This window comes from Orycteropus afer, unplaced genomic scaffold (genome assembly GCF_000298275.1).
Source record: "Orycteropus afer afer isolate SDZICR_OR568_19922 unplaced genomic scaffold, OryAfe1.0 scaffold00490, whole genome shotgun sequence".
NCBI lineage: Eukaryota > Metazoa > Chordata > Mammalia > Tubulidentata > Orycteropodidae > Orycteropus > Orycteropus afer.
In genome coordinates, this window is record NW_006922077.1 from 1,538,742 (window position 1) to 1,563,705 (window position 24,964).

The window sequence follows — 24,964 nt, forward strand, 5'->3', positions numbered from 1 at the left end:
TTTCCTGGTTTTGGTATTAAGGTTATGCTTGCTTCATAAAATGAGTTAGGGAGGATTCCATCCTTTTCTATGTTTTGGAATACTTTGAGTAGGATCTCACTGGTTTTTTAAGGCTGTAAATCTTTATGAAGCAGACTGCCTCGTCTTTCTTCCGCAGAGCAGCTGGTGGGTTCGAACCACTGACCTTTTGGTTAGCAGCAATATGCCTTAACCACTATACAACCAGAGCTCCTTACAAGGACAGGGGAGAAACTCAATTCTACTGCACGGAGCTTTTAGGCCTTCACTTTGCCCTTCCTATCAGTTGTGCTATCTTTTGCTGTGTCTCAAGGGATGAGGATAATCACAGCCAGCACTAGGATGGAACTCAGGAGCCCAGAGGGGACTTGAGGAAGTATGAGTAAGGCCAGGAGGGATTAGGTGCCACATGAGTTAGGACCACAGGGAGGCTGAGCACAGCAGGCAGATGGAGCCTCATGGATGCTGCAAGCAGGGAGTTAAGCCTTTCTAGGAAGGGTGTTTCCCATGCGTGGAAGGACTTCCTGCCTTTGTCCCAGCTGTCTCTCCCTGGCTTGCAAGGGAAGTGTTGCTGGATCCTAAACCCTGGTGGGTGGGAAGGTGAGGCGTGGAGTCTGGACTAGAACTCCTGGTTCTCTTGGAGGGGGTCCTTCCTAGGAGGAAATTGCAGTGACCCAGCTGTTGCCAACTGCAGTGGAAATTCTGAGCTCAAAGTCTCAGGCAGCTCAGACCACAGCAGGCTCCACCCTGGGGCCTTGATAGGGAGAGCAGCCTGTGTGTCCCCTGGCCTGCAGTCAGAGGGCTCCTGCGCCCCTCCCCTTGCCTGTGCTTGAGGGAGAATCCCAGTGTGTAGCCCTGAAGGGCTAGGATGGCCACATCCATCCCCACCCCTAATTTAACGGGTTCTTTTCCCAACCTCCGGGGCATTACTTGGTTTATTCTGTGTAACACACTGGGTCACAGAAGCCTTACTGAGAAAAATCAGTGAGAGACTGCCAAGAAACAAAACAAATAAATCAGTCATCGTGTGTTCTTTAGGGATGAGAAGAAAGGTGGAAAAAATGGTTGTGTGGGGTAGTGGTCTCAAATTCAGTCTCTGCCAACTGCCCTCCGTTAGGTCTGTACTTCTGATTTTGTTAGTGACTTCTGCTCTGTCTCTTTAATATTTTCACCTTCTTGGAATGGAATGTTGGGATATTTTTCTAGTGGAACACCTCTAATAAAATCCCTGACTTGTGATACTCCAATGCTCAGGTTTTGGGAACTCCCATATGACTCTACTGCCAAAGTATAATTTCTAAAAAGTTGAAAAACATGACTGTCATGCACATATAAAATGACCACATGTCAAAGATTTATTTAACTCATGAATGAGGGGACCAGCAGGATGGTTATATAGGTTCAAAGAGAATTGGAGGAACTGCAGATTTAGTAGGCACTCAAGAAATAGTTGTTGGAATAAGATTGCTAGATTAAATACATAACTGTTTCATGGCCTTCAGGATAATAAAACCAATAACCTTTGGGATTATTTTTTCTGCCGGACAGAGGTAATTTGCATTTTTACCAGACAAAAATCTACAAATTAGATTGTATCTTCACAAAGAAGATGCATATGTCTTCACAAAATCTGGACCCTAATGACTAATAACTGATAAGTTAAAGAAACATCCCCCTGGATATGAGATAGTCCTTGCATAGGCCCTGTTAGACAGTGTTCCAGAATGACAGTGAAATGAGATGCAGCCCTTCTCTTGCCTTATTACCACATTTCAGATAGTTTTTCCTAACGCTGCTGTTGCATCTGGTCTTGTACCCACGCCCCTCCGTAACACACTCAATCTTGGCAATGAAAAGTGGAGGTCTTAGAGTATGGTAAGGCAGGAGAAAGAGCATTGTGGTTGATTACAGTTGAGGTCCAGGAAAGTAGTAAGAATATTAGCAGTTAAGATTTTTTAAGTGCTTAGAGATACCTCCTCGGAAACCCAAGGAGGGGTCTCTATGAGTCAAATTGGCTCAAAGGCAGTGAGTTTGGTTTTTGTGGTTTTTTACCATGTGGCAGACGTTGTTGTTGTTGTTGTTGTGTGCCGTCGAGTCGGCCCCGACTCATACCGACCCCTCCTTGGGTTTCCGAGGCAGTATCACTACGGAAGTAGGATTGCCCAACCTTCCTTCCGAGGAGTCACTTTCTAGCTATGTGTGATCTTGGGCAAGTCATTTAACCTCTCTGTGCCTCAGTGCCCTGGTCTTTAAAATGGAGACAGGATTGTCCAAACATGAAACAACTTAAATAATAAAAAGAGCACTAGTGGCAGACATTAGTGCTCTTTTTATTATTTAAGTTGTTTCATGTTTGGACAATCCTGTCTCCATTTTAAAGACGAGGGCACTGAGGCACAGAGAGGTTAAATGACTTGCCCAAGATCACACATAGCTAGAAAGTGATAGAACCAAGATTTGAACCAAAGCAGTTTGGCTCAGGCTGACCTTCAACCTGGCAGTCAGGAGGGGCGGGGAAGGGGAGAAGGACAGGGTGTTAGAGAAATGTCTATAGGTTTATTTTTCTCATTTTTTTTTTTTAAATTTTGGTGAAAGTACACACAACCAAAGATACTACACCATTTCAACAGTTTATGTGCAATTTAGTGACATTCATTACATTCTTCAAGTTAGGCTACTATTCTTGCTACCTTTTTCCAAGTTATTCCACTGCCTTTATCTTAAGCTCACTGGCCTACAGGTTTTTCATAGGAGGAATAGTGTTTGCCCAAAAGAAGATAAGTCATATATATGGAAGATTACGTTTAGTCCTTGAGGAATCGCAGTCTGAGCTCTGCCCTCAAACCCTGTGCTGTGTGGACATTGCCAGGCTTCTTTCCCAAAGAGGCAGTGGTCTCTTTACCACCTGTGTCTGAGTCTTAGAAAGAAGAGGGAAATGTGTTGATATTATAAATAATATAAAACACAACGCACTGCTGTCGAGTCGAATCCGACTCATAGCAACCCCTCCTTGGGTTTCTGAGGCAGTATCACTACGGAAGTAGATTGCCCCATCTTCCTTCACGGAGTGGCTGGTGGGTTTGAACCACCAGCCTTCTGGTTAGCAGTCAAATGGCTTAGGCGCTATGCCACCAGAACTCCTATAAACACTGTAGTTATCTTATTTCTTATAGGCACCTTTGGGTGATAGGTTTATATAAGGGTAGCATTGTTAGTAAATTTCTCTTTTTTTGTTTTTATTAAGGTTTGTTTCAGAACAGTTGTCCTAGTGGGAGAGGAGAAAGGACATGAGTGTGTCTAGATGTCTGAGACTCTGTCCTATTCATAGTCCCTGCTTCCGGATTATCACTTTGCTTTTTTCTTTCTCTTAGATATGGCAAGATTGTCTCCACGAAGGCCATATTGGACAAGACCACAAACAAATGCAAAGGTGGGTAAATGGCCATCCTTGGGATGGAGAGTGGCAGTGAGTGAGTGAGGCTGTCCCTGCCTCTACTCTTTACTTCGAGAGTCCCGAAGACCTAGCATCAGGGAGGAGTCTGAGGTTTTCAGGCTTAAAACACTAGTAGATATGTAGATTCCTCGGTGACCAGATAGTTAGAGCTTAAAATGGTGTTTTGGGGACCCACAACCAGAAGATTGCACAGAGCACCTTTGAGTCTTTTGGGCTTATTCTGGACCTTGTGTTCCCTGGATTGGATGCTGGAGATGGGGAGGTGAAATTGTTTCTGCTTAGCAAAGCAATGTAAATGCCGTCTGTGGGAGGGCAGTAGCGTGGTAGGGGTTACTTTCTGAGGGGCTTTGAGCCAGTCTAGATGGAGCTGGAAGGGTGGAAGGAGGAGAAAGGTCTGTAGGTTGGTGTGGGGAGGTGCTTTTTGCAGCAGGTGGCTGGTTATCTGCTCTGGAGAGGTTGCATTCCCTACATACTTAGCATTTCTGGGGTGTGGCTGGAAGAGAGGAGGGGATTCTTTTAGAAATGTGGAGGGAGGCCTGTGGTTTATTAGAAAAGCCAAGTTCTTGAAGTTGTAGAGTTCTGAAAGGGAAGGGAGTTGAGGTGGGAGGGCCTCATTCCCCTTGGCATTCTCAGCCATAATATCGACCAAGTCTCACAGGTTTGGAGGAGCACATGAAACCTCTTAATCTCTCTTTTCTCCTATCACTTCCATCATATGGATCATAACTCTTCCACTATCTCCTGAAAGCCTTGGCCTCCTACCTTCCTGGCGTACACACACATACACATGCAGACCCCACCTCTGATAGTCTTTCTCTGTTCCAGGCTATGGCTTTGTGGACTTTGACAGTCCTTCAGCAGCACAGAAAGCTGTAACAGCGCTGAAAGCCAGTGGTGTGCAGGCGCAGATGGCAAAGGTAAGGGTGCTACCCATATCTGTTCCTCCGAGGACTGGGTTAGCCCCAGAGTTCTCGTTAGTTCCAAGCTTCCAGGGAGCTTAAGAACCATGAAGCTGATGGGCACGGGCTATCTGTGGTGTTTATATATATATATATATATATAAACAATATATATTTTATTGTGATTTGGGTGAAGATTTACAGAGCAAATTCACTTTCCATACAGCAGTTCACATGCACTTTGTCTCATGACATTGACCACAATTTACTGTGGTGTTTTTTTGACTACATCTGGCCCAAGGGAGGCTAGTCCACAGTCCCATTGAGCAGCCCTTGGCTGCTGGAGGAGGAAGATATTTAAACTCTGTGCAGGTAGTTCTGCCAACTCTATTTCTCTCATCCCGTTGTAAGCAGATAAGAAAGTGAGGAGGCTTCTTCCCTTCCTCCTGAAGCTTCCGCGTCTCCACCTTGGCCCCTGCTTCCCTATCAGTCAGCTTGTGGTGGTTTTGCAATGTCTCTGAAAAAGCCATTTGTGCAACTCTGAGCAAAGCCCTCAACCTCCCACCACTGTTCCCTGTAAGGGCAGGGAAGCCACTGCAGGGCAGGAAGCTGCCTCTCCATCTCAGATCTGCCTGGAGCTAGTCTTCCCTTTCAGACTACTGGAAAGAAGTTTTTTTCTCCCTCCTTCTCTTCTGTGGGGATTGTCCCTTTGCCTTTCTGAAGCCATTTATATGTACTGTGGGTTGTTGTTGTTGTTGTTGTTATATGCCGTCGAGTCGGCCCCGACTCATAGCGACCCCTCCTTGGGTTTCCGAGGCAGTATCACTACGGAAGTAGATTGCCCAATCTTCCTTCCAAGGAGTGGCTGGTGGGTTTGAACCGCCAGCCTTCTGGTTAGCAGTCAAGTGCCTTAGGCACTATGCTATGTACTGTGGGTAGGGCTTGATAAAACAGGCCTGCAAGCCAACCTTTTCTGTAATGGTTAAAGAGAAATGAAGCCTTGAAGAGAAAGGCAGAAAAGGGATGGATTAAAATTGCTGGTGACCCAGAGTGAGTACTTGAATTCCTAAAAATACAGTGATGGGAAGATATTGGCACTTCCCACGCTCCGCCCTCTAGAAGAGTTCTCCCTTCTTCCTCCTGGAGAAAGACAAGCCCCTCCCCCACAGTGTTTAGGAGCCTTTAGAGTTCCTAGGAGACTGGAGCCTTCAGGGCTTCCTGGTGACCCAGTGAGCTGCACATCTGGCCCTTCCACTGCCCGGCCTTCCCTTTCCTCCTCCCCGTTCTTCCTGGTTTCCCTCCATTAGGGAGTGAACACACACATTCCTACTTGGAGGATTCTGCTGTGGCAGGAAGAGGGGGAGGGGGAGCCACTCAAAACAATCCAGCCAAGGAGCAATGCAATCCCAGAGAATTGGCCTCTGGGACAGGCTGTTGGTGGAGGAAGGGGTGTTGCTCTGCCTAGTTCTTAAAGAGACAGTCAAAACACCACTGGCAATAAATACATCATGGACTTGTACAGTTCTGGGAAAATTAAATTGGAATTTTTTCCCCGGGCTCAACATACAACCCAGGATAGTGAGATTGGGTGTCGTGACAGTTGGTAAGGTTTTCTTTGTTTATGTGAGGCTCTTTCTACTATCTCTCATTTATTTATTTAAATTTTTGCAATACTTCCTCTCCTCCCCTCCCATACTGTCTCTTTTCTTGAGATGACATTTTGTGGATGTGGACTGAGGGCGGGGGAGAGGTAAGAGACGGGAACTTTATTTTCTCACTTTTATTCCCATAGCAACAGGAGCAGGACCCCACAAATTTATACATCTCAAACCTCCCACTGTCAATGGATGAACAAGAACTGGAGGGAATGCTGAAGCCCTTTGGCCAGGTTATCTCCACCCGAATCCTTCGAGACACCAGTGGGACCAGCAGAGGGGTTGGCTTTGCAAGGTGAGGGCTGCTGAGGGGAAATGATGAGATTAGTAAAGAATATCACTTGGGAGGTCACCCAAAAAAATCTGTGCCCCTCCCAAGGGACCAAACTATTGGCCAGAAGTTCTTAAGAACAAATAAAAAATCCATTAGCACCCACATCTTTATTCTGTCCCCAATCCTTTCTGTTCCTTTGATCCAAAGCCAATCAATACAATTCCGTATATTGTTGTAGTTTACTTTTCTACCTGTAATTTCATTTAATCTTTGTAACAATGCTGTGAGGTACTTCAATATTAATTTCCCATTTTACAGATGAGGAAACTGAAGTCTCCGATATGAAGTGAATTCCCCAAGGTCACAGAGGAGTAGGTGGTAGAGCAGAGCCCCAAACCTGGCTTCAAGATCATTAGGATGAAATAGCAAGTTTGGTCTGCCTTTCAGATCTGTTAGGTGACCTAGATTCTAGAACCAGCTCTGCTGCTAATGACTACACGATCTCAGATTTTTGAGCCTCAGTTTACCCTGTGAAATGGAAAAGATTGGTACAGATGAGTGATCCATATAAGGTGTTCCCTAGTCCAATATTGGGAGCTCTGGTAGCATAGTGGCTAAGACACTTGCCTGCTAACCAGACGGCTGGCGGTTCAAACCCACCAGCCACTCCTCGGAAGGAAGGTTGGGCAATCCTACTTCCGTAGTGATACTGCCTCGGAAGCCCAAGGAGGGGTCGCTATGAGTCGGGGCCGACTCGACGGCACATAACAACAACAACAACAGTCCAATATTAGGTGTGATTGTTTTAAGGCTTCAACTCCCCAAATTCACTTTAGAATTGGTTCTGCTTTTACTTATTACAAGATTTTGTTTGAAAGGGGATTCCATTCCTTTTTATAACAGTTTGGAGGGCTTAGGACCAACCACAATTTTTGGGGACATCTAGGTCAGTTGGCATAACATAATCCACAAAGACAATGATATTCTACACCCTACTTTGGTGAGTAGTGACTGGGGTCTTAAAAGCTTGTGAGCTTTTAAGATGCAACCAAGATGCAACTGTTGGTCTTTCCCTCTCCGGAGCAAAGAGTGAAGAAAATCAAAGATTGAAGGAAATGGTGCAAAAGACTAATGAACCTCCACAACCCTGAAAGCAAAAGAACTTGATAGTGCCCAGCTACCACTACCTACCGCTCTAATCTGCTCTGGATCACAATAGAAGGTCCTGGACAAAGCAGGAGAAAAAAGAAACGTAGAACAAAATTCAAAATCACAAAAAAGACCAGACTTAACTAATTTGATAGAAACTAGTGGAACTCCCAAGACTGTGGCCCTTAGACACCCTGCAAGCTTGGAACTGAACCCGCCTGCAGGGTCAGCGTTCGGCCAAACAATAGTGAACAGTACAGTAACACCAGGGAAGAACGTATTCCTCGTACAATCAACCACACAAAACCAAAAGGGCATCATTTGCCCAAAAACAAAGCTGAGAAGCCAGGAATGGGCAGTAGGAGAATGAATGGAAATGAAGAACACAGGAAGTGGGAAGGGTGTTGCTATGTGGGAACCATTGCCGCTAATGTCACAAAACAAAATGTGTACGAATTGTTCAACAGAAAACTAATTTTCTCTGTAAACAGTCATCCAAACCACAAGAAAAAGTTTAAAAAACTGAAGAGCCGTCTGGAAACTACTGGACCAAATGATCTGAAAGCCCCTTTCTGTTTAACAGTGTCTTGTTCCTCCATGAACACCCCGTTACTCTGGAGTGCTTCAGACTGTGGTTCTCTTCCCTAGCCAACTCAATCTTGGTAGCACCACCTGCTGGCAGCTCCAAGTATAACTATAAGGGGGGTTCTAGGCTTGTGGTCATCAAACTTTTTTTTGCTCCCATAGACTCTCGCAGCAGAGGATCCCAAATTTTCTCAGTTTATAGCATGTTGAGTCGGCTGAGGAATTTTTTCACAGCATCCTAGACCAAAAGAGGCAGCTGGCAGCTTAAATTATTAAGCAGTTATATAGTTTCAGTAACTTAGTTTCTGTGTCTTGTCTTTGTAGCTGTTTGGATAAATAGTACCCATACATTGAAAGAGAAGATATTTTATCTTAGTCTTAAATAACCATACTTACTAATAAGATGTGTGCAGTGTCTCTGTCCTTGGCATCAGATTGGACACCTCCACACTCATTTCCTATTACACACTGATTTTCTCATGGTCTTGATGTCATACCAACCACTGAGAACCTAGCTTTGCAAACATATGATGTTATCAAAAAGAATGTGTTGTTGTTGTTTGCCATCAAGTCGGACCCAACTCATAGTGACCTCTCCTTGGGTTTCCGAGGCAGTATCACTATGGAAGTAGATTGCCCCATCTTCCTTCTAGGGAGTGGCTGGTGGGTTTGAACTGCCAGCCTTCTGGTTAGGAGTCAAGTGCCTTAGGCACTATGCTACCAGAGCTCCTAAAAAGAATATAGGGTGATCTAATGTTGAAATAGTAAACTGCTTTGAGTTAGTAGCTCACACAGTGTCCGACAGATGTATTTTCTTCAAAACATTCAATTATCCTTCACTGTGCCTCAGAGTTTACCTCTGAGTCCAAGGTACCTTGACTTAAAGTTTGAGAACCATGGCTCTAAACACTTTTGAAAAACTATGAAATCTTTTGTGTGTTCTACATTAGCATCTAACAATTTTTTCATGCATTTGTATTTTTGCATGAATTTAATTTCCAGTGAATTATAAATACTGACATTTAAAAATAAAATTCACATCATTTTAAAATTTATCCAAATGAGATCTAAATATCAGAACAATTTAGTACATAAAATTATGCATTTAAAAAATGCATGGGCCGTTTCTTTTTCTAACAGTCATAAATCTTACAACAGCCTTACAGTGGGGTTTTTTTTTTTTCTTCTGCATCTTATAGTTTCATTCCATTTCCTTATGGAATTATATTTTAGTGTAAATTTTTTTAATAATTAAAAGTCTTTTATGGATCATCCTGTCATAGTTCCCTGCAACAAAATATGTGCATAAATTAAACTTTTTTCCTGTGACTGTAAATTCTAAATATTGACTTAATTCATAAAAAATTTATCTTTACAATTATTAGTTCACAGTTGTTCAGAACAACTTAAATGTATTGAAATGTTGCTACAAAATTGTTTCACATAAAATATGTTTTATTGGAAACGCATTTGCTGTGACATGGATAAGTTTTATTTTGTTTACCTTTTTCTAATTAGGTCATGTAGCCATCAGTGAATATTGCTTATTGCTAGTAGAAGACAGGATTTAATAGCAGTTGTCCTGATTTTTGTTTTCATACTGAGAGACCTTGTCACAAATAAATAGATGGGCATGGAACAAGTTTTGTTAAAGCAGGAATTCTTTGAATTCATTCTGTATGGTATGCCAAGAGCCAAGGTTATCTGTCACCAAAACTGATTTAAAATGTGTCAGTTGGCAACTTGCTGAAGTCTTCCAACTTTGTTGGAAGCAAAGAATTGAAAGGGTTTGTGACTTAGTCATCAGTGCCTCATGTTGAGATTTGGGATGGGTGAGAAGTAATTGAGAGGGGACCTCAGCCTTGGTCACTAGTGGTCATGAGCTCTCCCTCATTCAGGCAGATTAGTTTTAGGAAAGGTTTTAGGAGGAAGCTGAGGTTCAGAAAGAGACTTCAAACTCCGGGCCTGCTCTCCCTTTGGAAAGACTGTGAAGGGTAGGGTAATCCAGTGGAAGACTGCTGCTCTAGGATGTCTGATGTGTGGTCTTCCTGAAAAGATTCTAGTTGAGGTCCTTTTTAAGTTGCCTCCCTTCAGAGGAATGGCTCATATTTTTAGTGGCTATTGGTACAGAAAGTACACTGAGATTTATTGTTATTATGGAAAGGGGAAGATACTGTTCCTTGTATTATATAGGTCCTTATAATTTTCTATACATTACCTCACTTGATTGATGAATACAACCATGGAGGTAGATAGAGTAGAAGGATATTGTCTCCAAAGAATAAGTGAGAAACAGGTCCAGAGGGTTTTCCTGAACGTCTCAGCTCACAGCAGACCTCTTGGGTGAACTGGCATTGGAATCTCAGTCTTCTGATTCCTAACCCAGTGCTCTTTCCCCTAATAAGATACTTTGGCTCATTAGTTCCCAACTTTTTTTTTTATTTTTCTGTCACCCTTTCTTATTCTTCTTCCTACTAAAACCAAACCCACTGCCATTGTGTCAATTCTGGCTCATAGTGACCCTATAGGACATAGTAGAACTGCCCCATAGGGTTTCCACGTCTAAATCTTTACAGAAGCAGACTGCCTCATCTTTCTCCCATGGAGTGGCTGGTGGGTTCAGACTGCTGACCTTTTGGTTGGTGGTCTGATGCTTTAGCTACAGTGCCACCAGAGTTCCTTTCTTCCTCTTTACAGACTTCTCAAATCCCAATGATTTGTAGCTAATCCAAACTTGGTAATTATAACCAGAAGCACAAAATAAATATTGACAAATTCTTAGCTTGTGCCATTTTATAAGAGTAAGGGAACAATTTCCATTAGGAATTTTGTAATTAAAACAGTGGCAACAGCCACCATTTATTGTGTTTTTGTTTATATACCACACACAATGTTATATCCATCCATTGGAATCTTCTGTGAAATAGTCATAGCTTCCAGACCTCCATTATTCCTTTGAGGACCCCTACAGGAGCCAGTTGAGAACCTGCATTAGAGACTGGGGTTGCCTCTTCAAGATACCTTGCATTTATGTAGAGGGAACTCTTTGTTTCTATAGTCACAGCTTTTGGAGCATTTATGGGGCTGGGAACTTAGAGCTTTCTCTTTGAATGTAGGGAGAGCACAGATCCTGGAGAAGCTAGAGCCTAACCCCTCTTGTGCTCCTTAGGATGGAGTCCACAGAGAAGTGTGAAGCCATCATCACCCACTTTAATGGAAAATATATTAAGACACCCCCTGGAGTACCAGGTGAGGCATCTGGGAATCAGGCTGAGAGGGCCACAGGTTGCTACTTCCAGTGAAGATTCTGGAGGAATCTTGCATGAGTGTAAGTAGGCTAAGTGAGGTGGGTCTCAGCTGCCTGTTTTCTTTCTCTTGGCAGCACCATCGGATCCCTTGCTTTGCAAATTTGCTGATGGTGGGCCAAAGAAACGACAGAACCAAGGAAAATTTGTGCAAAATGGACGGGCATGGCCAAGGAATGGAGACATGGTAAGAGGACCTCTGAAGAGACAGGAACATGAAGGACATGAAAGTGGAATAGAAATTACCATGGCCTGACATCTAGGAGCTTAGGTAGTAAGCTTGAGAACATGAGTTTATAACTGAGAGATACTGGCTGCGTGGCATACTTTTGAGTGTGGGTCTGGAGTGGGGTTTTGCAGCCTGCACAATGAGAAAACCTCTGGCACGACTGCATTGGGACTTGTCCAAACCTTAGCCCAGCAGTGACATTCTGGGCTTGTTCCTGCTCTCACCCAAGGACTCCCAATATGCACTTTGTGTTCTTTCTTTATAGGGTGGCATGGCCTTGACTTATGACCCCACCACAGCTCTTCAGAATGGGTAAGTGTGTTTTATATACTTAGGCCACCTCAAATGGCAATAGTCCATTTGTCCAGTATGTCCAGGCTCTTGGATGTTTCTTTTCTTTTAAATATTTAATTTTACTGTTGGTGAAAATGTGTGCAGCACAACCCGCTTCCATTCGTTTCTACACATAATGATCAGCGGCACTGCTTCTGTTCTTCACAGTGTGTCAATATTCTTATTGTTTTACTTTGTTTACTTCCTGCCCCTCAATCTTATCATCTATGCTTTAAAACAGATGCTGGTCTTATGTTTTTTGTTTTTTTTTTTAATACAGTACTCCAGGGTGACACTCTTTAATCTTTGGGCTAAACTATTACTTACTTTAAAGTGCCTTTGGCAGAGGGAGAGCATATCATATTTTTAACGCAGATATCATGTGTTTTATACACATTTGCAAACTGTGCCACTTTTATGCATTATTTGCATAAGAATGGTATTGCTAATTTTTTTTTTTACATGTTGAAGACTTGAATCTAATTTCCCTTTTTCTGTCCAATGAGTTTAATGTTAAGTCTTCATCTTGGTGCCTGCTGATGTGGAGGTTTGGTTCCCAGCAGCAGACTCTCACCAGCTACCGTCAAATTTCTAAAGCAGCCCATTTCCTGGCATGATTCCTGCCCTGCTTTGCAAACTGCTTTGTCCAGTGCAGGAGGAAATCACTTTTTGTGCCCCAGAAACAGCCTTGGCCAGGGTGGCCAGGCGCAGCCCAGGAGGTGCATGGATCTGCACATCCCATGGCTGGAGAGGTCACTCAGGCAGGTGAGCCCAGCACATTGCAGCCCTATCGTTTCAGCTCTGCTTTCTGCCCCATCATCCAACTAACTAGCTACCATGCTCTGGTGTTTGAATCTCCCACCCACGTGGACACCACCAGGTGGACATGCTGACTGGCTGCCCTGGGCCCCATGGGGCCAAGGCAGTGCTGCCCACACCTGCACTGCCTACTGCCTGGCTTCATGGGGACCCGGGCATGTGTGAGCAGTGGCCCTGTCTGCCATGAGACCCGCTTATGCTCAGGCTGTAGCAGTCCCACCACACACAGCCCACCACCCAACCCTCCACCAGTCTCCGACTGTACACAGTGGGCACTGATCCACTATAAGGAACTGTACCACTCTCAGGCCTGGCCACAAAGTGACCCAGAGTAAATACACAGTTTTAATTGTTTATTTTCTGATTACCAGAGTACTACCAAACTTGATCCATGGCTTCTTGACCATGGCTTATCCCTTTATTGTATAAATATGGTCAAAAGTAACATTTCTGGACTATCGAATGAGGGTGAATGAGACTGAAATTCACTTCTCAAATATCGCGAGACTGTGGTGCATGCATTTTTACAGAATTTTGTTATCTCTGCCCAGTACAAGTGTGTGCATGTTATTTTCATGGGTGCACTATTTGAAAAATACAGTAGTTTCAATTCAAGATTTTAAGAGCAACTTAGGACCATAGTTTTGAGGACTCCTTCAGCCTCAGTAGGTCCAGTAAGTCCAGGTCCTTTAAGAATTTGAAGTTCCGTTCTACGTTTTCTCCCTTTTTATCAGGATTAATTTTTATGCCCATGATCAGAACGGTCAGTACGGGTAGCCAGGCACCATCTAGTTCTAGTCTCAAGGTGTGGGAGGCAGTGGTTCATGAAGATAATTAGTCCTGTAATCCAGTTCCTTCTCTGATTCTTGGCTTTGCTTCTATGTCTTTTTGTCCTAGACAGATGAAGACCAGTAGTTGTATCTTACATGACCACTCGTAAGCTTTTAAGACCCCAGACACTACTCACCCTACTGGGGGTAGAACATAAACTTTAAGAACTGTTTTATGCCAGTTGACTGGATCATCGTATGAGACCATGGCCCTAAGCCCCCAAACCAAGAGAACCAGTTCTGCGAGGTGACTGGTTGTGTCTAATTAATAACAGCATCTTTAGCCCCCTCTTTTTTTTTTGGTTGTCGTTATTGTAGCAGAATAGGTGTTTCATCTTCATTTTCAAATGGCAGTTGGTGGGAAGTGGCTCTGCCTATCAGTGGGGGCCCTTACCTGTGGTTTCCTGTGACTTCTTACTGATGGAGACTCTCCCCTACAGGTTTTACCCAGCCCCTTATAACATCGCTCCCAACAGGATGCTTGCTCAGTCTGCACTGTCCCCGTATCTTCCATCTCCTGTGTCTTCCTATCAGGTAAGTTCATGCCAAAAACTAAAGTTAAGCGTGGTGGTTTTCCTTGACATTGGTTGTAAGCAAAGGAACGTAAAGCAGGAAATGGCTTGTTTTTTGTTTTCCTTTATACATACTATACACAAATAATTTTACATGAAAGCACAAAATATGATTCCATTATATGGTAGGTAGATGCAGACAGACAGTTTTAGTGGACTTTTATTTTTTCTTTTTTGGCTTAGCCGTCCACTTCTTACCTACCACCACTTCCATAAGTAAACCCATGTTAATTACCTAGTATGTAGCATCTTCCTTATTTTTGTTCATGTGCATATACACACATGTAAGGTCTTAAAAGTCACTGTTTTTTTTTAAGAAAAAACGAGGCCGCATTAAATATATTTTTTGTATCTCACTTTTCTCACTTAACAGTGTCTTTGACCAGTGGTTCTCCAAGTGTGGTCCCTGGTCCAGCAATATTAGCATCTCCGGGGAACTCGTTAGGAGAGGCGAGAATTTGCATTTCTGACAATGCTGATGCTGATGCTTCTGCTCCAGGACTGTGCTTTGTCTCACCATACACGAATGTTAGGTTTCTATGTAATTACATACGTCTGCTGCTTCTTTCGTAGCTTTTGAGTTTCCTGTCTTAATTTAAAAGGGTTCTCTAGTTTCTAGAGTATGTATGGTGTGTAAGATTCTACTTCATTGTTTCAAAACTAATTGTGTAATATTTGGGAATTTATTTTTGTATGTGGCATAAGATAGAAGTCCTGTTATAGTTTCTTTAAGAATGTTAACCAGTTGTTTCTAGCACCATATTATTAAATAATCCATTCTTTTCCCACTGAATTGAAACGCCACTGTATTTGTTTCCCAGGGCTGCTACAACAAATTACCATAAACAGGATTCTTCTATAGAATCTCTGATCAAAATGTTTAGTACTACTAGCCAGGTACTAGGAGCTCTGGTGGCGTAGTGCCAAAGGCACTTGACTGCTAACCAGAAGGCTGGTGGTTCAAACCCACCAGCCACTCCTCGGAAGGAAGGTTGGGCAATCTACTTCCGTAGTGATACTGCCTCGGAAGGAAGGTTGGGCAATCTACTTCCGTAGTGATACTGCCTCGGAAACCCAAGGAGAGGTCGCTGTGAGTCGAGTCCGACTTGACGGCACATAACAACAGCAGCAGCCAGGTACTATCCAGTTCTTCTGGGAGGTATATACATGTGTGTGTGTGTGTGTGTGTGTATATATATATACATATGTATATTTATAGGGAACTTTGGTAGCATAGTGCCTAAGGCATTTGACTGCTAACTGGAAGGTTAGCACTTCAAACCCACCAGCCATTCCTCGGAAGAAAGATTGGGCAATCTACTTCCATAGAGATACTGCCTCAGAAACCCAAGGAGGGGTCGCTATGAGTCGGATCTGACTCGATGGCAGTGAGTTTGGTTTTGCTTTATATATGTTTCTGTATATGGTCACATTCTGAGGTTTCAGGTGGTCATAAATCTTTCAGGAACATTCTTCAATCCAGTATAGCCACTTTCATTATATGACACATACCAGCATTTACGTCTGTATTCTCCGTTCTGTTCCAGGGATCTTTGTGTCTGTTTCTATTCCAGTAATATATTGGTTTGATCACAGTGGCATTGATGATAATATGGTTTAGTATCTGGGAAGATAAAACCTTGTTTTTCACTCTTTCCTTTGCTGTTCTTGAGCATTTATTTTTCTTATGAAGTTTATGGTCATTCTAACTAATTTTCAAAAATCTGTGATAATTTTAATTGGAATTATAGTATATCTGTATATATTTAAGATAACTGATTTTTTTAAAAAAATACTGTCTTTTCACTCAAGATACAGTATTTCATGTTTTCAAATTTTATGTTCAATAAAATTTTAGTTTTCTTTATATAGATCTTATTCTTTTCTTGTTAAATATAAATATATTTCTAAATATTTCATAATTTTTATAAAGCATTTCCGGTTACTTACTGATAAACTGAAATAAAGCTATTGATTTATGTTCAGGTATCTTGTATACGAGGGGCTCTGTTGGCATAGTGGGTAAAACACCTGACTGTTAACCAGAAGGTCGGCAGTTGAAACCTACCAGGTGCTCTGTAGGAGGAAGATGAGGCCATCTACTTCTGTAAAGATTTACAGCCTTGGAAACCCAGTGGAGGTTCACTATGAGTTGGAATCCAATCGATGACAGTGGATTTGGTTGTGGCTTATCTTGTATACAGCTAACTTACTAAATCCTCTTATTATTACTATTATTATTTTCTTACTTGAGTTTCTTAGCTTTTCTAGACATATTCTATGGCTTAATAATGTTCCATTAAATGGATATACCACTAATCTAGTGCTGGTATAACAGGAATACCACAAGTAGATGGCTTTAACAAACAGAAATTTATTCTCTCACAGTTTAGGAGCCTAGAAGTCCAAATTCAGGGCACCAACACTAGGGGAAGGCTTCATCAACTCTGGGGGAAGGTCCTTGTCTACTTTCAGCATCTGTGGGCCTGGCATCCCTTGGAGATCTTCATGTATCTTGGCATCAGTCTTCCTCTGGATGTAGGATGTTCTCAGCACAGAGTACCTGGGTCCAAAGGATGTACTCCCTCCTGGCTCTTCTTTCTCAGTGATACTGAGAGGTCCCTCTCCTCTCTGCTTGCTTTGCTTTCCTTTTATCTCTTGTAAGATAAAAGATGGGAGCTCTGATAGCATAGTGCCTAAAGCACTTGACTGCTAACCAGAAGGCTGGTGGTTTAAACCCACCAGCCACTCCTAGGAAGAAAGATGGGGCAATCTACTTCCGTAGTGATACTGCCTTGGAAACCCAGGGGGGTCGCTATGAGGTCCCACTCAACGGCACATAACAACAACAACAACGAGATAAAAGATGATGTAGCCACACCCCAAGGAAACTCCCTTTACATCAGATCAGGGCTGTTTCCTGAGTAAGAGTGTTGCATCCCATCCTAATCCCCTTAAAACTGATTGGCTGATCACATCATGGGAGATGATTATATTATTATATAACTGCTAAACCTCTGAGAATTATGGCCCAACCAAGTTGATGTATATTTCCGGGGAACAGAATTAAATCTACAATAGCCACACTTTATTTATCTATCATCAGCCAAATTAAATAAGTTTTATGGTTTTTTCTAATTTTATACCAATTATGTTCTTACCTTACCATATTTATTTGACCTTACATTAACACTCACTGCCATCGAGTTGGATCCAACTCATAGCGACCCCTCCTTGGGTTTCTGAGGTGGTATCACTTTGGAAGTAGATTGCTCAACCTTCCTTCCAAGAAGTGGCTGGTGGGTTTGAACCCCCAGCCTTCTGGTTAGTGGTCAAATGCCTTAGGCACTGCACCACCAGAGCTCCTGACCTTATAATAACATAAGTTATTTTAATTGTAATATAATTGTAATGCTTTTAATATGTCTCTGTTTAGGCTAATGTTACTATCTGGATTTTAGTAATAGCCTTTAATTTTTTAAGTAATTTCTTTGTAGTCCCTATTTTAATTGAGATATTTTTTAAACAAATGGTTGCTGAATTTTCTCACATCTTTCAACATCTAATATTACTTTTTATTTCTCCAATTTTGACCTTTTTTATTGTGATTTGGTTGAAAGTTTACAGAGCAAATTCATTTTCTATACAGCAGCTCACATACACTGTCTCATGACATTGACTGCAATTTCCCACAATGCCACAGCTCCCTTTCCAATTCCTCCCCATTGTGACCTCTTCCGTGTCCTTCCCTCCCTTGCACTCCTCCCCCCAGCTATTTCCCTGTGCATACACAGCCCTTGTATGTGTGAAGTGGTATCTCATTTTGGTTTTAAGTTGCATTTCTTTAGTGACTAACGGTATTATGCCTGTTTATGTGTGCTTATTGGCAATTTGCATATATTTGAAGAAATGTCTATACAAATTCTTCACTCATTTTCTCATTATTAGTTGAGTTGCAGAATTGCTAATATTTTTAAAGCAGTTTATTCTTTTTATTGTGGTTGGGGTGAATATTTACAGTATTATTTTTTATTGTTATAAGAAAACCATTTTTTATTGATGTTTCTTTTCTGAAGAGGGCACTCAGACTTTTCTGGGCTTTGCTGAACGTTCTCAGATTACTGGGCTGAACAGTAGTTTTCTGGCAATTAATATTTTGTTTGTTTTTGCTTGTGTTAGAGAGTGACTCAGACATCTCCTCTACAAGTACCTAACGCATCTTGGATGCACCACCAGTCATACCTCATGCAGCCTTCAGTGAGTGTTCAAAAGTGGGCAAAAGCCAAAGAGGCAGTTTAACGTGAAGAAAAACAATGGGATACAGTGACGGGAGATGTGGGTATGAGTTCTGGTTCAGTCTCTTGTGCAGCACAGTGATGTGACCTTAAATCCTGTGAGTTTCTCATTCTTAGACCAGGGTCCCCGCAGACTGACAGGCAGAGTACCTCGTCTGTATATAGCTGGGTTCTTGCTCATCTATCATTTCTCAAGATTTTAAGATGTGTCTTCAGTGGTTCTGGAAACTACCAGTCCCTGCTTTAGGCAGCCTCACAGGATGCTGCCGACTAATCCTACCCTTTGTTTCTACCTCAAGGGTTCAGTTCTGACACCAGGGATGGATCACCCCCTTTCTCTCCAGCCTGCCTCCATGATGGGACCTCTCACCCAGCAACTGGGCCACCTCTCCCTTAGCAGCCCGGGCACGGTAAAGCAGAACATTTCCTAGATCATGAATTGTGCAGAACAAGGACTGCCTATGTCATGCTTTTCAGAACAAGGACTTAATGCATGGTGGTGGGAATCACTTCAGTGCAGTGGTGGGCAGTCTCAGGAGATGAACTAAAAAGAGAATAATCCATGAGCCAGGACTGCAGCCATTGTGCTCCCAGCTCACCCTTTTCAACTGATTCCTGGGTCATGAAATGGAATGAATAGTATTTCTGTCTGTGCACTAGTTTATCTAGGAGCTCATACACATTTCTTAGAAATCCTTATCGAAATAGGAACATAAGGGTAGATGAAGTACATGAAGTTTTTTAGGCCTGTGCATTCTCATTTGCACAGGACTTAGGGGCAGAGAAAGCAGTGTATTGAGAAAAAGCAGAAGACAGTCTGGAGAGAGGGGGAAAGTCAGCCACGCAGTTAGAAGTCTCCATAAAGTAGTGTTTTTGAACGCTTGGAGTGCTTTTACAAAGTTAATGCCCAGACCAATTCAGAGTCTCTGGAAATGGGAGACAGGATCAGGGTTATTTTTTCAAGCTGCTCTGATGCTTTCAGTGCAGCCAGGCCTCACTGGTCCAAGCCTGTTGATGTTTCTCATTCTAGTATATGCCAGCAGCTGCAGCTGTGCAAGGCGCGTACATCTCCCCGTACACCCCTGTGCCTTCTTCCAGTGTTTCAGTTGAGGTAAGCGCTTTCTCATCTCTCTGGATTGAGGATAGGAGAATGAACAGGTTTATCCCTGATGCTGCTCCTTGAGCTGATTCCTCATTCATTCATAGCCGGAGTTCATGTGCAGAACACAGGAAGCAGACTAGGCTATGTCAGGAATGAGGCCCTTCCTCACTTGTTGACAGCCAGTAGTTAATACCAATGTGCTGGGTTGTATTGGCCAGTTTGTCTTGGGAAGATGGGAGGCTGCTATACGTGTTGGGAAGTGGGAGTGGGATGGGAGTAGATCAGGGGAGGGCACTCAATTTTGGGTGGATGTTAACTAAGCTAAGGAGTTCTGGTGGCACAGTGGTTATAGTATTCTGCTGCTAGCCCAAAGGTTAGCAGTTCAAACTGCCAGCCACTCCACATAAGATGAGGCAGTCTGCTTCCGTAAAGATTTACAGCCTTGGAAACTCTATGGGGCAGTTCTACTCTGTCGTATAGTGTCACTATGAGTTGAAAGACCTCAGTGGCGGTGGGTTTGGTTTGGATTTGGATTAACTAGGCTGCTTTAGGGAGCTCTGGTAGCGTAGTACCTAAGGCACCTGACTGCTAACTGGAAGGGTGGCGGTTCAAACCCACCAGCCACTCCTCGGAAGGAGGGTTGGTCAATCTACTTCTGTAGTGATACTGCCTCGGAAACCCAAGGAGGGGTTGCTATGAGTTGGGTCCAACTCCATGGCACATTACAACAACAGCAGGCTGCTTCAGTGGGAGGTGAGGGAAGGTAAAGCACAGGGTGACTGTCCTGCCTTGGCTGTGGTACAGGAGAGCAGCGGCCAACAGACTCAAATGACAGTGGATACTCCCTCAGACCATGGGATCTATTCTTTCCAGTTCAACAAGTAACAGTGAGTAAGAATTACATGCTGGGGGTATGCTGAGCTGGGAGACAGCAGCTTAATGCCTGCCTGAAGTCAGACAGGTTCTTTTCTGTTTGTCACTCCCCTTCCTGATCCTTCTGGCTTACACCTCCTTTAGCCTTCCCCTCCCCTCTTTGCTGAATAGAAATGAATTCTTGGAGATGCTAATGCTCCCAGAGTGCTTCCAAAAACAAAATCTAGAGGGTTAACCAAGAGTATAGACTATTGTGGGTCCTGCTGAGGACCAGCCCTTGGCCATCATTTTTCAAAGACAGATGTGGGCCTGGAAAAGAACATGACTGTGCTCCTGCTCTCTTCAAGGAAATCAACACTTTTTTTTTTCTTTTGCAAATAAAGTTTTTTTGTTTTGTTTTGTTCTGTTTCATCTTGTTTTAAACCACAATATGCTCTTTCCCTAACTCACAGAAACAGGGTAGCTGGAAACTTTTCATCTGAGTGAAAAACGTTTGTTGATGTATTAGAATTATTGTAGGGGGTTTATAAACAATTATAATGTATTCTTTAAAAAGAAAAGAGAGAGAGGTGGTGATAAGGAGTCCTACTATAGACTCTTCTTGAGTTTAGTTATGGACCTTTTTGGTGTATGTTTGTGAGAAAGTATGCAGACTCTCAAAATTCTGTTTGGTAAGTTCTCTGCACACACCCTGACTCTTCTCACATATGATGCCTTCTTTCTCTCACCCAAATTGTTCTTTTTCTCTTCCATACAGCAGAGCCTGTCTACTTCGCCTTGTTACAGTTTTTAATTTTGTGGATTTCTTTTTGGAATTAAATTTCGTATGGAGTATTTTGGGGGGCTGAGCAGAGAACAAAGTGGAACACTAAACAGGCAATGGAAGTGGCTTTTCCTCCTCCTGCCCTGCCATCTCCTGGGAGAAGACTAGACTTTGGCCTCAGAAAGATGTGACCTAGACTCATGAAAGAGACAGTCCCATGCCCTCTGGAAGCCAGCCACCCTTGAGCCAAATTTGGATGAAGACTAGGTCTTTCCTGGCAAGTTTCAGAAGAGTGGACTTAGTGACTTCTGACTGACTCTTCTCACTGCTGGGGCCAGCACACCTGAGGAAGTGGCTTTTGCAGCTGCAGCTCTTCAGGAATACCTGCTTTCCTGCCTCTTAGAGGATCTTCTTTCTGCCTTGGGTCTCCTGACCACTCTCTTCCCCATTATACTTCACTGTGCCCAGAGGCTGTGCAGCTGTGACCATGCAGAATCCACTTAGGGTCCCTCCCCACTGTGGGGCGGTCAGCTCTTCACCTAGAGACCATTGATTGGTTCTCAGCAGGAAGTGGTGGTGTCCCAGGGGACATTTGGCAATATCTGGAGACGTTTTTGATTGTTATGTCTGGGGGATGCTACTGGCATCTAGTGAATAGACTCAAAATTCTACAGTGCACAAGACAGGTGCCCACAACAAAGAATTACCTGGCCCACAGTGTCATTCGTGCTGACGTTGAGAAACCATGATACAGTGTCATTCCTGCTGCCTGCACAATAGGACCTTGGTAAATTCCCCACCCCTACCCTGGACACACAGTGCCTTTTGACGTACATGTAGTTAGTTGGGAGACAGAACTGGGGTCCCTGAGTTCTCCTCAGGCTTTGACCTTTGGCATCTCTGCATCCAGCACGAGCTGGCCTGGAAAGGCTTCTGGCTGTGTGTGCTCATGCCACATGTGCACAGACACGTGGCAGAATGGAGGTCAGGGCCGGGCTGTGTGTGTGGGTGTGTTCGTACTGTGCCAGGGTGGGAAAGGACAAAGCTCTCCCTAACTGTCTAGCGTGACCTGCCTTGCCCTGACTTGTTTAGGTCCCTTTCCCAGGGAATCCAGGGCGTCAGAAATAATTTTCCTTCTTGTGGAAGGACAAGGAGCTAGGCTAGAAAAGGGCAGTAAATCCCATCTCAAGGTCAAGAGTCTTAAAAAATTCCTACATCTTGCTCTTCAACTCGGTCTTGTTCTACAAGACCTGACTTCACACATGTGAAGACAGATGGGTAGAAAGCATTTGCCTGTCTTTTAGTAAATAAGCTCCTGTGCCTGTCTTCTCCCAGGAACTCCCTCACCCACCAAAAGGGGAATTCTGCTCCCCTCTCCTTCACTATAAGGAAAAGAGCCCTGGTGGCACAGTGGTTAAGTGCTTGGCTACTAACCAAAAGGTCAGCAATTTGAACCCACCAGCTGCTCCAGAGAGGAAAGATGAGGCAGTCTGCTTCCATAATGATTTACAGCGTTGGAAACCCTTCTTGAGCTGTTCTGTCCTTATAGGGTCACTGTGAGTTGGAATCCACTCGATGGCAGCAGACTTGGTTTGCTTTGGTCACTTCAAGGCCAGCTGCCTCTCCATCAGGTAATCAAGACAAAAAGCAAAATGATGGAGAATGGAGAAACATGTTCCTTAGGCATGCTGCTGGGAGATGGCAGAGGGAAAGGAGCCCTCACTGTGAGCAGAGCTTGAGCCCAGCTTTCCCTCCTCCCACCCACTCTAGAACTGAGAGTCCCACTGCTCCCTACCCCTACACTGTACCTTTGTACATCCTGGGAGTAAGGCAGCAGGGGCAGTAGGCCAGACAAAGTGTAAGACAAAGTGCCACTATTCAGTTTCTTCTGGGTGTGTCAAACCTCTGAAGGGGTCTATCCTAATGAAAGCAGCTGCAGTCCAGTAACCTTCTCAATGGGTTTGGGTCGATAGCTCATGTGCTCGAGTCTCCAGATGCCCTCAGACAAGGAAAGGACACTAGCTGCTTTCCTTACCGTGGCCTTTAGAGAGAAAAATGCAGATTCCTGTTCATTTGATTGACTGCAGATGGGGGAGCCTTGCTGTGATAGATTTAGTGCAATGGGGAATTCCATGTTTAGAAACTGCTGCTGTTGTCGCTGCTGCCGCCACTCTCCCCACCACCCAGAACTCCTGCCTGCCTTCTCTGTATTTAAAAAATGCTTAAATGGCCATGACTATTTTGTTTTTTTTAAATTCTGAAGTTACTGTTTGTGTGTTTTCTTCATGTGAATCTGCTTGTTGGATTCTATTGCATATTTCTGGCTTTGGAAGGTTTTAGGCATATGAAGTGATGGGGAGCCTGGTCAGTTTTGTAGTGAGTGGCTAATGGCACTGAGGAATTTCTTTTTAGTGCTTTTGGGTTATACTCATGATATTTACCCCCCAAGCTGTTAGTTCATTTCTAACAGATTGGAGAGAGGGAGAAGGAATGAAGGATACTTTCTCTCATTAAACTGCCTATTGGTGGGGGTGTGGCAGGGGCTTAGAACTCCAGAATTGTAGGGGAGCCTTCCAGCTTCACAGACTTGGGGTGGGCTCTTTAAATACTACTTTGTGTTAGGGTTGGAATAGTCTGCCTAATGTCTTCAGAATCTTGTCTTCCTGGAGCCCAGATCTTACTCTATGCATTTCATATCTCTTCCTCTACTCATTACAGGACACTCATAGTATTCTTAAAATATTTTAGTATTTCATGTTTTTCTGTTTTCAGACAAATAGAATATACCAGAGTCCCATCCTCAGATGGTGTAACTCTTTCCAGTGTTCAGACACTGCCCATCTCATCTCATGCCAGTGGTGGTGTTACTACTCCCCTCAGCCTCTGGGAAAATGTTCAGACCCTGAGCCGGTTGGACTTTTTGGAGGGAAACAGAGGTTAGACAGGATACAGGAATGATTATGGGGAGGGAATTATTTTTTTAAATGTTTTCAACCAAAGAATTTGAAGAGCTCCCTAGACTAGGAAGCCTGGAAAGGTAACAGCTCTTTCCAGTGATGAATAGGAGTGGTAGGGAGGACATTCCTTGCACTGAGAGTGAAGACCAGACTTTACGGACCATCCCCGACTTGGGCCACCTCAGTCCAGTTCTATTCCTTCCTTTCCTCACTGTTCATCAGTGAACTCATGCACTCCCCTTGGGGCCTCCAATGCTCACTTCCTGATGCTTCACTGTCAATGCTTTGGGGGGCTGGAGCCTTGCATCATAAAAGTACTCTGAGAGGCCTTGCTGAAATGTTGCAAGGATCCCAGCCTACTAGTCTTACAGAAAAGGAACTACTATTGCTCTCCTGTCCACATGCCCCACCTTTTCAGAGTGATGTCATGGCACTCATGAGGGGCTACTTTATCTTCTTAAACTAGGACCGTAAACTTGGGAGGATGGTCAGGTCCAAATTCACCTTGAGGCTTTGCTAGATCTGATTCAGCAGGCTTCAGAGAAGAGAGGGTTAATTACGGGAGTCAGTGACGGGCAGATCTTAAATCTTGCCGCTTGATTCCCTGATGCTTCCTGATCCCTCCCCCAAAAGCCAACTACTCCCTCGTTTCTGTGCTACCTGCATTTTAGGTCTTTCCAAGCATTAGATGATCTGTGAAGCCTGCTAGCAACTTTCACCCCTTCCTTCCCTTTCCTTCAGCAGCTAAGACCACCCAGTGAGCTCTATCATCTTTCTGATCTTTGCCGAGTTCTGCCACCCTTCCCTAGGCCTGGTCCCATGACCGTAGTCATGAAAAGGCTGGGCACCCTC

At 43.6% G+C, this 24,964-nt stretch overlaps 1 protein-coding gene across 1 annotated transcript in view; it reads left to right on the forward strand.

Annotated features, from left to right (window-relative positions):
- RBMS2 (RNA binding motif single stranded interacting protein 2) overlaps positions 1-20,404 on the forward strand; it is an 85,175-nt gene extending 64,771 nt beyond the window's left edge. The window contains exons 3-13 of the mRNA XM_007955139.2: positions 3,390-3,448; positions 4,298-4,389; positions 6,164-6,321; positions 11,204-11,283; positions 11,417-11,526; positions 11,834-11,880; positions 13,991-14,084; positions 18,302-18,379; positions 18,717-18,827; positions 19,448-19,528; positions 20,324-20,404. Coding sequence (XP_007953330.1) covers positions 3,390-3,448; positions 4,298-4,389; positions 6,164-6,321; positions 11,204-11,283; positions 11,417-11,526; positions 11,834-11,880; positions 13,991-14,084; positions 18,302-18,379; positions 18,717-18,827; positions 19,448-19,528; positions 20,324-20,404 — 991 coding nt within the window. The remainder of the gene's footprint in view (positions 1-3,389; positions 3,449-4,297; positions 4,390-6,163; positions 6,322-11,203; positions 11,284-11,416; positions 11,527-11,833; positions 11,881-13,990; positions 14,085-18,301; positions 18,380-18,716; positions 18,828-19,447; positions 19,529-20,323) is intronic.
- Positions 20,405-24,964: the final 4,560 nt, after the last annotated feature.